Source organism: Oncorhynchus keta, chromosome 1, assembly GCF_023373465.1.
Source record: "Oncorhynchus keta strain PuntledgeMale-10-30-2019 chromosome 1, Oket_V2, whole genome shotgun sequence".
Classification (NCBI taxonomy): Eukaryota; Metazoa; Chordata; class Actinopteri; order Salmoniformes; family Salmonidae; genus Oncorhynchus; species Oncorhynchus keta.
This window is the reverse complement of record NC_068421.1, coordinates 30,688,577-30,701,762: the sequence shown is the minus strand read 5'-3', so window position 1 is coordinate 30,701,762 and position 13,186 is coordinate 30,688,577. Positions and strand designations below refer to the sequence as shown.

The 13,186-nt window shown below is 44.1% G+C and overlaps 1 protein-coding gene across 2 annotated transcripts in view; it reads right to left on the bottom strand.

The window, feature by feature from the left end:
* LOC118371791 (vacuolar protein sorting-associated protein 53 homolog) overlaps positions 1-11,893 on the bottom strand; it is a 35,501-nt gene extending 23,608 nt beyond the window's left edge. Inside the window, exons 1-6 of one of the 2 annotated variants that reach the window (XM_035757436.2) lie at positions 11,738-11,893; positions 11,165-11,284; positions 9,563-9,717; positions 9,043-9,123; positions 7,637-7,686; positions 7,481-7,547 (exon numbers count right to left, since the gene is read on the bottom strand). In XM_035757436.2, coding sequence (XP_035613329.1) covers positions 7,481-7,547; positions 7,637-7,686; positions 9,043-9,123; positions 9,563-9,652 — 288 coding nt within the window. In that variant the 5' untranslated portion in view covers positions 9,653-9,717; positions 11,165-11,284; positions 11,738-11,893. Of the gene's footprint in view, positions 1-7,480; positions 7,548-7,636; positions 7,687-9,042; positions 9,124-9,562; positions 9,911-11,164; positions 11,285-11,737 lie in introns of those variants that run through there. The other variant, XM_052521323.1, reaches the window with a different exon arrangement.
* Positions 11,894-13,186: the final 1,293 nt, after the last annotated feature.

The window sequence follows — 13,186 nt, the reverse complement described above, 5'->3', positions numbered from 1 at the left end:
ATGCTCATGACATGCGTTATAACATCGCTTATAGAGAGAGGTGCAAAGAAAAATGTCAAATAAAGTGCAACTCTGATCAAAAGATGAATCTCCAACTCTCTCAAAATGTAGGCCTAGTAACTAGAGTTTGACCACAAATTCTTGAAACAATCAGAGTGGAGGGGAACAGAGTGGTGCTTCTTTCACAGAGAAGTAAACTAATTGCTATGTTTCCCTTTTAGGCCACACAGCTGGGCTTTGATGGTCTGAGCTGGGCTTTGGCACTGCCATCCAATGCCAGGGTAATTGGGGGTAGCTGGTCCCAACACTGGTCCAGCGTGGGGTGTCTGTGTCTGTGGAGGGCCTTTCCTCTCCTTCTCACACAGATGGAATCCTAACAGCTGGCACCAGCTGCCCAAGGAATGTACCACTTTTATAAGGCTCTTCAAAAACGCAAGTGGACGAACAGGGCAAATGCAAACACACATCTATTCTGTTTAGAGGCCTAGCATGATGACAGGGTCACAGAGCCAGACAAGGTCGCGCGCGCACACACACACACACACACACACACACACACACACACACACACACACACACACACACACACACACACACACACACACACACACACACACACACACACACACACACACACACACACACACACACACACACACACACACACACACACACACACACCTTTCAGTTAAACCAGCAGGCATGGAGGACAGGCTCTGATAATAATCATGTAGTCCATCTGTTACCAGGAAAAAGTGAGGAGAGTCAGGGGCAGGAAGCTGAGAACCTTGGTCGGTCATGACCTGTTGAGGGTTGCCACTGGCCAGGACCATCAACATACTTTGAATACTTTACAAAATGCTTCCTTTCCTCCTTACTTCCTTGAGCTTACCATTGACTGATCTATATCTGATTAAATAAGTGAAAGAAAGGTCTCAACCGTAACTGCTTCCACCAATCCAACCCTCTCAGATCTTTGATTACCTCAGGGAGGGAGGGAGGGAGGGAGGGAGGGAGGGAGGGAGTTATTTTGATTCAAACAGGCCCCTAGAGACAAGATACCTCTAACCACCTTAAGAACCCACCAGAATACTAATTCCAAAGCCCCTCATTCACAACAACCTATGGCCCAATCAAACAACCAATACCAAGAACACACACAGACACACACACTAAGTAGAGTCCATAGTCTGAAGACCTTGATAAAGAATTAGACTGGAGAAGCTGCTCAGTGAGCCAACCTGTCTGGCCTCTCTCCTCCGAACGTTAATTTCCTACATTTAGCCTAATCGCCAAAGCGTCTGAGCATTGGGAAAGGAGTGGGGAGACCACAGCCCAGCACACTTCTGCCTGGCTGAGATCGCTATCTTTACTACGCCCACATCCATCCCCTGTCCCAACCCAGTCCCAGACGGGGGGGAGAGGCCATATTTCAACCCTGCAGAAATAGAGCACTGTCTGCCACACATGTGGACTCTATTTGGGGATTTTTGGAGGAGGAGGGGAAGCCAGGGGGCGGTTAGAGGGGGGTTTCTTCACGGTAAGATATGAAGAGATGTGGATGTACCCCACAATGACAAGTCACACATTCCTCCTATCCACAGACCCTGTAGTTTATGGGGTAAGCCTAGGTTGTACATGTATTATTTATTTATTGAACAAAGCAAAGTGAGTTAAGAACAAATTCTTATTTACAATGACGGCCTACCCCGGCCAAACCCTCCCTAAGCCCGGACGACGCTGAGCTAATTGTGCACCGCCCTATGGGACTCCCGATAACGGCCGGTTGTGATACAGCCCGGGATCAAACCCGGGTCTGTAGTGATGCCTCTAGCAGTGCAATGCAGTGCCTTAGACCGCAGTGCCACTCGGTCCCCCTGAAATAGTGAATGAAGACATATTGAACATGCAAAAAACAGCATACAAGGCATTCTTCATATGTACCTAGCTGAACAATCATTTGAACAAAACATTTGTTAAGAAAGCAAACAGGCGAGGCAACAATAAGTAGCCAATTGTCTGAACTAAGTACTCCATGATAACAAGGACAGAAATATGTTCTGATTTATTACAGGAGAGGGCAAAGCCATTGAGAATCCAGTATATACAGCTGGATGCTTGGTCCATAGAATGAGCATTGGTTTGTATGGGCATGTCCATTCTAGTCAATCTATTTCTGTGGTTGGGTGGGCCACACGTGTGTCCAAATTACATGGTAACCATCACATTAACCCAGTGTTAAAGGATATATTCATATTGTTTTGGGGAACAGGCAACAGCAACACATCAACATCAAACAGAGAATGAGAAAGAGAAAGCGAGGGAGAGAGGAAGAGGGTAATCGAGAGTTTTCCGTACTGCATGTAATATATTGCGTTTTGTATACTTAGGTCACAAAATTCATTTCCATGTAAGTGGACAATAAAATATATTGTATGAAAAACTGAGAAACAAAGAAAAGATAGGAAGGGATACACAGCAGATGAAAGAGCAGAGAACCCAACTTGAAGCAGTAAACCTCCCTTCCTGAGTTTAGATGAAATATTTATGTTATGTTTGCTTCTCAAGGAGGTTCCCATTCCGTCTCAGTGTTCCTAATAAGTACATCCAGATGCTAGGAGCTACAGTAACACATCTGCAACACACACACATAAGACATTTGCATGGACACACACACACAATAGCCATAACCCATCCACATGACGGCCGGCCGGATCCCCACCCGCTGCCTCGTTGACGACCATAAAGCCCCACAGCTGACCTGACCATGTGGGGACATCAAGCTGCACATGGGACAAGTTTGGTGCTTAGCTGAATAATGGCTATGGTGACTGAGCTATGCAAGCTCAATGCTGTTAACATTTTCTGGCATGAATGGCTAGGCTACGTGTAATTGATAACAAATGTTGGTTTGTGAATGAGCCTCTCTAGCCTAGTGACTAGAGTGTTGGGCCGGTAACCAGAAGGTTGCTGGATCGAATCCCAGAGCTGACAAGGTAAAAATCTGTCGTTCTGCCCCTGCCTGAGCAAGGTAGTTTAACTCTGTTCCCCGGACGCTGAAGATGTAGACGTCCCTGGGAGACACTCAGGAAGGTGCTCCTGAGTGGCACAGTAGTCTAAGGCACTGCATCTAAGTGCAAAAGGTGCCACTGCAGTCCCTGGTTCGAATCCAGGCTGCATCACATCCGGCCATGATTGGGAGGCGCACAACCGGCCCAGCGTCACCTGGGTAGGCTGTCATTGTAAATAAGAATTTGTTCTTAACTGACTTGCCTAGTTAAATCAAATATTTTTAAAAAGTAAATTAAGAGGGGTTGGGTTAAATGCGGAAGACATAATTCAGTTGAATAGAGTCAGTTGGACAACTGACTAGGTATCCTCCTTTCCCCACTCCCATAACGTCCCACCCTCCCCCAAAACTGAGCCTCCGCAACTCACTCTCCCATACTGACTCATTGCTTGTCGAGAACAATTAATCAATTTCCTCAGGGCAGAAATAACTTCCCCTTTTAGTTTTGGCTGCAAAGTATCATAATCAGTATGTCTGAGAGCAAATTATGAATCACTTATAAAATTGTTCCCTCTGAGATTGTAAAGACTAAAGAGAATGGTGAGGTATGGAAAAAACTAGAGTTGACTTGGGATTGAGGCAGTTTAAACTGCAGTGAGCCAGAGTGAGACATGTTTGGCCTTCTGGTCCATGTTACCATGACGATAGGCTGGACAGACAAACCACTTGTAGCTACTTTTGACAGCTGCTTAGTAGAAGAGCTAGCGAACAACAACAAACCAGTCAGAACTGCTTATACAAGGAAGAGAAGACTGAATGGAATGTATGTGCATGTAATTCCATCAATCAACAACATCAAAGAGCCCCCTCCTAGTTCTAAGACTCTGATATGCACCTACACCAACATACATACACCCAATATCCCTGGCATTCTGATTCCATCTACCCCTTGCCTGGGGATTGGGCATCTGAAGAAGACACCTCCATCCCCACCCACCCTGCTGATCACTGCCAGTCTGCCGCCCCTACAGACTAAATACAAGGGAAATCTTAACAGTCCTTCTCCACACCTCAGTTCTTTTCTGTTCCCTTTCTTTGTCATTAGGAGCACTCAATTAATTAGGTGGATTTGGCACCTTCGGACACACTCTGCCAAACTGGAGCCCCAGGCGAGCTAAATCAAATCCCGCTCTCCTTTTGATTTATTTTATTTTTTATTTCACCTTTATTTAACCAGGTAGGCAAGTTGAGAACAAGTTCTCATTTACAATTGCGACCTGGCCAAGATAAAGCAAAGCAGTTCGACAGATACAACAACACAGAGTTACACATGGAGTAAAACAAACATACAGTCAATAATACAGTATAAACAAGTCTATATACAATGTGAGCAAATTAGGTGAGAAGGGAGGTAAAGACAAAAAAGGCCATGGTGGCAAAGTAAATACAATATAGTAAGTAAAACACTGGAATGGTAGTTTTGCAATGGAAGAATGTGCAAAATAGAAATAAAAATAATGGGGTGCAAAGGAGCAAAATAAATAAATAAATGAAATACAGTTGGGAAAGAGGTAGTTGTTTGGGCTAAATTATAGGTGGGCTATGTACAGGTGCAGTAATCTGTAAGATGCTCTGACAGTTGGTGCTTAAAGCTAGTGAGGGAGATAAGTGTTTCCAGTTTCAGAGATTTTTGTAGTTCGTTCCAGTCATTGGCAGCAGAGAACTGGAAGGATAGGCGGCCAAAGAAAGAATTGGTTTTGGGGGTGACTAGAGAGATATACCTGCTGGAGCGTGTGCTACAGGTGGGAGATGCTATGGTGACCAGCGAGCTGAGATAAGGGGGGACTTTACCTAGCAGGGTCTTGTAGATGACATGGAGCCAGTGGGTTTGGCGACGAGTATGAAGCGAGGGCCAGCCAATGAGAGCGTACAGGTCGCAATGGTGGGTAGTATATGGGGCTTTGGTGACTAAACGGATTGCACTGTGATAGACTGCATCCAATTTGTTGAGTAGGGTATTGGAGGCTATTTTGTAAATGACATCGCCAAAGTCGAGGATTGGTAGGATGGTCAGTTTTACAAGGGTATGTTTGGCAGCATGAGTGAAGGATGCTTTGTTGCGAAATAGGAAGCCAATTCTAGATTTAACTTTGGATTGGAGATGTTTGATATGGGTCTGGAAGGAGAGTTTACAGTCTAACCAGACACCTAAGTATTTGTAGTTGTCCACGTATTCTAAGTCAAAGCCGTCCAGAGTAGTGATGTTGGACAGGCGGGTAGGTGCAGGTAGCGATCGGTTGAAGAGCATGCATTTAGTTTTACTTGTATTTAAGAGCAATTGGAGGCCACGGAAGGAGAGTTGTATGGCATTGAAGCTTGCCTGGAGGGTTGTTAACACAGTGTCCAAAGAAGGGCCGGAAGTATACAGAATGGTGTCGTCTGCGTAGAGGTGGATCAGGGACTCACCAGCAGCAAGAGCGACCTCATTGATGTATACAGAGAAGAGAGTCGGTCTAGGAATTGAACCCTGTGGCACCCCCATAGAGACTGCCAGAGGTCCGGACAGCAGACCCTCCGATTCGACACACTGAACTCTATCAGAGAAGTAGTTGGTGAACCAGGCGAGGCAATCATTTGAGAAACCAAGGCTGTCGAGTCTGCCGATGAGGATGTGGTGGTTGACAGAGTCGAAAGCCTTGGCCAGATCAATGAATACGGCTGCACAGTAATGTTTCTTATCGATGGGGGTTAAGATATCGTTTAGGACCTTGAGCGTGGCTGAGGTGCACCCATGACCAGCTCTGAAACCAGATTGCATAGCAGAGAAGGTATGGTGAGATTCGAAATGGTCGGTAATCTGTTTGTTGACTTGGCTTTCGAAGACCTTAGAAAGGCATGGTAGGATAGATATAGGTCTGTAGCAGTTTGGGTCAAGAGTGTCCCCCCCTTTGAAGAGGGGGATGACCGCAGCTGCTTTCCAATCTTTGGGAATCTCAGACGACACAAAAGAGAGGTTGAACAGGCTAGTAATAGGGGTGGCAACAATTTCGGCAGATAATTTTAGAAAGAAAGGGTCCAGATTGTCTAGCCCGGCTGATTTGTAGGGGTCCAGATTTTTCAGCTCTTTCAGAACATCAGCTGAATGGATTTGGGAGAAGGAGAAATGGGGAAGGCTTGGGCGAGTTGCTGTTGGGGGTGCAGTGCTGTTTCCTATCTTCAGTGCAGTGGGCAGCTGGGAGGAGGTGTTCTTATTCTCCATGGACTTTACAGTGTCCCAGAACTTTTTTGAGTTAGTGTTGCAGGAAGCAAATTTCTGCTTGAAAAAGCTAGCCTTGGCTTTTTTAACTGCCTGTGTATAACGGTTTCTAGCTTCCCTGAACAGCTGCATATCACGGGGGCTGTTCGATGCTAATGCAGAACGCCATCCTCTTCTCTCAGTCTCCATCTCTGGCTGTAATGAACACCTCTCCACATTTCTGTCTGCAAATAGGATTTTCCCTCAGCTCTTTGGGAGATGTGGATTGTTCAGTGGGCCTCAGCTACGAGACCACAAGACCCAGAAACCCAACGGTACAGTACAGTGTCATGCTTGCCGTGCCTACCAACCTCATGGGTTAGTGGATTCTGTCCAGAACACTTCTGATAATCCAGTGGAAACAGAGCAGGACGGGACCACCATCCCAGAAACACACAACACACACACAGAAACAGCTCCCCCATCAGGTGTCACGCCTCAAAACCACAGTTCCCTGACAGAGCGAGGGTCTGAGTTAAATCAAGGCTTTTTTCTGACTTTCTCAGACGAGAAATGGCGGGACACCAAGCCACAGGTCCAAATGTAATCCCTGAATAATGAAGGGTATTCTTTTCCTTTAAGACTGCAGTAGTTCTAACAGTAGGGAATGAGATGGTTCTGACTCATCCTGTCCTTTTCCATGGTATTAGTGAGGACAGAGGAACAGAAAAAGGAGCACCAACATATTTGTCTGGGTTAGAAGGACTAATCCTGGGGAAAAGGTTGCAAAACATCATCTCAACCAGTCTGTTGGAGGGGTGATGTGTATGTGTGTGTGTGTAGTCAGTGTGAAACTGAAGCAACATGCTACAGTCAAAGTCAACCCTCTGTGAGGGCCTGCCAGTGTAGACTGACTGGCCGGTCTCTCTCGTCACCAAAAGGCCCTACTGTGTCTAACAGTAAACTGCTACTGCTATTCATCTGTCACAGCATGCTGTCACTGAGCCCAGTGCTTAAAGCCAAGCATAACAAAACACTGCCTGCCACACACACACACATTTACCCCCCCTTCCAAACATGAGCTTACACATGCACACAGCTTAGTCCTTAATTAGCTCATTAATAACAACCAACCAACCAACAGCCAAACTATTTACACAGTCAGGGGCAATTCCTAGGACAATTAACCAATAACAACACACTGAAGAGTAATCCCAGACGGTCCCCTCACTCACCTGTCTGCCATCCTGGCCCACGTTGGTCTGACCTCTCACCACCATCCTGATGTTGTCATCCAGACGCCTGAAACACACACACACAAAATCAATAATATTATGTCAAACTCATCTTTAAAAAAACTTAAACCAAAACAACACAATGAGGTCACTCACCGAATCTTCAGACGGATCTTGTTGACCACATCATCTATATTTGCCAGTGACTGTGAGGAAACAGGGGTCATGATTATCAATTGACCAAAATCTACTCCCCCACATAAAACCAAGTTGCATGGACTGATTTGGATGATGAAGGATCCTTCTCTAATGTTACAAAGGTATGCAGGCAGCGCCACCTACTGGGCATGTCTACATGATTATTACTTTCGACTTGGTCAATCAGACCTTTGTTTTGCTAGGCCATATACATTTCACAAATGTTTAATGAATTTCATTTTTTGAAAGGAAGGTGAGCAAGCGACAAAAGAAAAATAAGTAAACACTTTTTAAAATACTATAGGATCTTTAAAAAGAAAGGAGGACCAAGGCACTCATCATATAATTAATTAAAATGCCTTTATTTGTATTGAATGTTCAACAGAAACAAAGTTGTAAAAAATCCGACACGTTTCGGCTACAAGGTCTGTTTGATACGAGCAGGGCGCGCCGCGCTCAGCCGCTTTGCATGGTCACGTGGCAGGCCATAGCCTGGTTCAACACAGGGCAGCTTAATCGAATCCCCTCAATCAGTATATCGACAGAGCGTGCCTACAACATCAAAGAGCCTTTCCAGGCGAGATTCCCTATAAACACGCCACTTCGATACAACTATGACCGTTAAGTGACTTTTTCATAGCAGGTTAGGAGAACTTACGCAGCAGGTTAGGATAATTAGGTTAAGATTAGGAAAAGGGACCTCCCAAGTGGCGCAGTGGTCTAAGGCTCAGTGCTAGCTGTGCCACTAGATTCTGGGTTCAAGTCCAGGCTCTGTCACAGCCGGCCGTGACCGGGAGACCCATGGAGCACAATTGGTCCAGCGTCGTCTGGGTTAGGGGAGGATTTGGCCGGCAGGGATGTCTTTGTCCCATCTCATGCCAGCAACTCCTGTGGCGGCGCCAGGTGTATGGTGTTTCCTCCAACACATTGGTGCGGCTGGCTTCTGGGTTAAGTGGACATTGTGTCAAGAAGCAGTGCAGCTTGGTTGGGTTGTGTTCTCGACCTTCGCCTCTCCTGAGTCCGTATGGGAGTTGCAGCGAGGAGTGTAATTTCCAATTGGATACCACGAAAAAGGGGTACAAATTAAAATTACATTTATTTAAAAAAGAAAAAAGAAGAAGAAAAAAAAAAAGGTTAGGGAAAATGCTCGCCTAACCTGCTAAGAAAAGTCAGGTCGATGGTTTTTCGGGAGTCCCTTTCCAGATTGAAGCCAGGAAGACTTCAAGTTTGGTGTCAGCCAGGTGCTAGACTATAACTTTTTTATTATCATGTAACAACATAGCTTTGCTTAGAATCACAGAAGTATCCAAGACTAGAGTGTAACATAAAATAACTTTAGTTTCTGTGAAGTAATGGACTCTTACCTGCTCAGTGGGAAACAATGTATTGATGTATTCCACAGCATTAAAATCTGCTCTGTCCAATGGGTCTTGACTGGGGAAAACCTAAGGCATAAAAAAAAGATGACTCAATGAATACGTTGTTGGTTCTTCATTGCTTAACACCTAGCCTATACAGTGGTTAATAGCTAGCTAACGTTACTATCTATGTAGCTAGCCTAACCTATCAAACAGTTTTCCTAATTAATTAGAATCAACAACCATGCATTACACTAATGACATTTTCAGATAATTATCTTACGGTACCACTGTAACTAGGTGATGTTGTACAAAGCTAGCTAGTCTGCTAACTAAGTTAGCTAGAAATACAAAACTATACACTGACAATATGATGACTGTTGACGTGTATTAAAAATAGCTAACGTCAGTAGCTAACTAGGATAGCAACACAGCTAACGTTAGGTAAGCTATCTAGCTCATGCCTGAATACAGACTACAATTGTCATTGTAGATAAGAAACGTATCCTTCTTAGCACATGATTACCTGCTCGATGGCCAACTGCACCTCTGGAGTAAGATGCAAAATAGCCTCCAAACCCTCCGAAAATTCCAATTCTTCCTCCTCCATCATCATGCACAGCTAGCAAACTACCGCAGAAAGCCGAGGCATGTCACTTCCTTCACCTTGTTCTTCTTCTTCTGTGGATTTTAAGTGGCGTTTGGCAAACAACATTAAGGTGTATTACCGTCACTAACTGGATTGGAGCGTGGACCAGAGACAGGGAAGGTCTACATCCTACCCAATATTATCGTCTTCCTAAGGAAACTAAATACATAATTAAATGCTACATCCCCTGAAGATTTCCCCAACAGTGCACTTAATCTTGACTCTTCAACCCCATTACACCTCAAATCTAATAACAATCACTCCCTTTCCCTCCCATATTTCTGACACTGAAATAGAGACAGTGAAACACGTTCTATCTCCTCCTGACACTGATCGCGCCTCCCAGTCAGATGTTTTCCCACCAATTTCAATGTACTATTGAGCCTTCTGTGTCCCAATCTCATAATTGTTATTACACTTTCCTCCCTTCTCCCTCGGCCTGAGGATCCTCCCTGCCCCCACCTTTTCATGACTCTAATACCGGGCGCAGATGATGTGGATGTCGATTAAGGCAGCCCCCCGAACCTCTCTAATTCAGAGGTGTTGAGTTAAATGTGGAAGTAACATTTCAATTGAATATATTCAGTTGTACAACTGTCTAGGTATCCCCCTTTCCCTTTTTTTGTCTTCTCTTCACATCCTTTTCCACAACTCTTGCCATTTGTTTATAACCACTGTTTGTATCAACCCCTTAGCTTCTGTTTTACTGATTGACAATTCCATCTCAACATTAGGATGTTTAAGAGTCTGCTTGGCGATAACATCCACCTCCTCATTCACCTCTACTTCCACATGAGCTGGTATGCAGAGGAACATCACAAATATCCCCATCTGTCTCACCCTAAAAACCTCAAACAATTACATCCAGTCTGCTCCGAAATACAAATTAATTTAAGCTCATCAGCGCTGCACGGCAGTCAGAGCAGATGACTACCCTGTCTGGCCTCACATCTTCCAGCCACTCTGCAGCTAAGAGTATGGCCATTGATGGGTTCTGACTTCTACACCTGAAATATGAAATATCCTTGTTCATGGTGCTGAGGGAGAGAGGGGAATGCATGTTATTGTTATACATCAGGTATCATGTGGAAGGGAGAAGGGCCACGGTCTGTTACAAGTCAACAGGACAGCCGTGAGTTAGGGAGGTGTGAGGAATTTGGGCCGAGGTCAGGTCAGATGAAGTGAGAAAGAACAGACATCACTAAAGTCTTGTCTAGCAACAGAGGTGTATTGGCTGTATATGTATTGGTCTGTATATAGCCATGTTATTTTGTCCTCCCTATATATATCCTTGTAGTTTTTACTCTTTATTTCTATTCATTATTCACGGGGCATTTATTCCTCATGTCACTATTTATATTTTTTATTTGATCTTATCTTTAACTCTGCATTGTTGGAAAAGGACCTGTAAGTAAGCATTTCACTGTTAGTTTTCACCTTTTGTCTATGAAGCATGTGACAAATAAAATTAGATTTTACCGTGAGCTGATGCCAGCTGCCAATGTCTAATGTTGATCCTCTGGTATTTCGGTATGGTGAGAGGAAAGGACGTCATGTCTCCATGTCTCCAAAAACATCTGGAATGTTGGTCCTCATGAACTGTATGGAAGCAGCAATGTGTTGGGGAGTGTAAACCATTAGTACCACAGTTATTACATCAACATAACTATAGTTTGTTAATGATAACCATCTCCATAGTTAACTATCAATGATGACAGCCTTTCTAGAATCCACCTCCACCTGGCTTTCCTCCAGGAAGTCAGAGTTAGCGATGACATCTAACACCGAACCCAAACCCGCTGCGCATGTGCGCCATCGTGCATACACTTATTTTGCCCCCACACCAAACGCGATCACGACACGCAGGTTAAAATATCAAAACAAACTGAACCAAAGACATTAATTTGGGGACAGGTCGAAAATCATTAAACATGTATGACAATTTAGCTAGTGAGCTTGTACTTGCTAGCTAACGTTAATTTGTCCTATTTAGCTAGCTTGATGTTGCTCGCTAATTTGTCCTGGGAAATAAACATTGAGTTGTTATTTTACCTAAAATGCACAAGGACCTCTACTCTGACAAAAAACGACCAACCGAATCGTTTCTAGTCATCTCTCCTCCTTCCAGGCTTTTTCATCGTTTAACTTATATAGTGATCGCATCTAAATGTTCATTGTATTACCACAACTACCAGCAAAACAGTTCGTCTTTCAGTCACCCACGTGGGTATAACCAATGAGGAGATAACGTGTGGGTACCTCCTTCTATAAACCAATGAGGAGACGGGAGAGGCAGGACTTTCAGCGCGATCTGCGTCAGAAATAGGAATGAGTTATATTTTAGCCCTTGGTGTCGCAGACGCTCGTTGGCGCGCGCGTGCAGTGTGGGTGCAATAATTGAATAACATGGATTTCTAAATTTAATTTGCGACGTGTCCGGTCTGGTCAGCATGTAAGGAGAGATCGTGATGGTTACCTCAATAACTACAAAAGTGTGTACGTTTGAGACATAGTGAAACCCCATCTATCAGACCTGGGTTCAAATAATATTTATTTTCTTTAAAAATATTTCAGCTCTGGTTGATTGAGCTTGCCTGACACTGAATACTAATTGAACCCAGGTCTGGTTAATTCAAACAAATTGTGGAAATTGGATAGGAAAGTTCCACAGAGACCATGTAGAGAGATTTAACAGTGAAAGTGTGAGCTGATGGAAACTATACTAGATAATTGATGTATATTTGAGGATATGTAGAAGTATCAGAGATTACCTACCAATCCCTGCTATCACCAAATCCTTAATCATCACTATAGGTCTTGAGAGAATGTTGATTATGTGTATTACAGTGATATAACACTCCCTAAGTGAGGAGGTTGTGATGATGTTTGCTGATGGGTGAATATTGGTTTAATTTACCTTACCATTCTCCCCTCTGATCTCCACCACTCTGTCATTTTTTTTAATTAAAAAAAATGTATTTTATTGTACCTTTATTTAACTAGGCAAGTCAGTTAAGAACAAATTCTTATTTTCAATGACGGCCTAGGGACAGTGGGTTAACTGCCTGTTCAGGGGCAGAACGACAGATTTGTACCTTGTCAGCTCGGGGATTTGAACTTGCAACCTTCCGGTTCAACGCTCTAACCACTAGGCTACCCTGCCGCCCCATTCATGTAGAACTTGATTTTGCTCTCCTCCAACATTTTTGACAGAAGAGAAACACACACTCATGTTGATATTTGTACTATCAAAACTTGGGATTTACATATACATAAACATTTGTAGCCTAGTGGTGGGTGTTGTATCAGGTAGAGTACATTACATATGATAACCATTGTCTCAGGCCTGCATTGTCATCTTCCCAATCTCTGGGCCCAGGCACCTCTCAAAGGGATATGAGCAGTTACCAACCATCACCACACTGGCAGCTTTGTCTGCCAAGTAGGATGCCACTCCATATTTGTGACTTCAAAATGGAGGAGGGAAAACTTGGTTTTGAG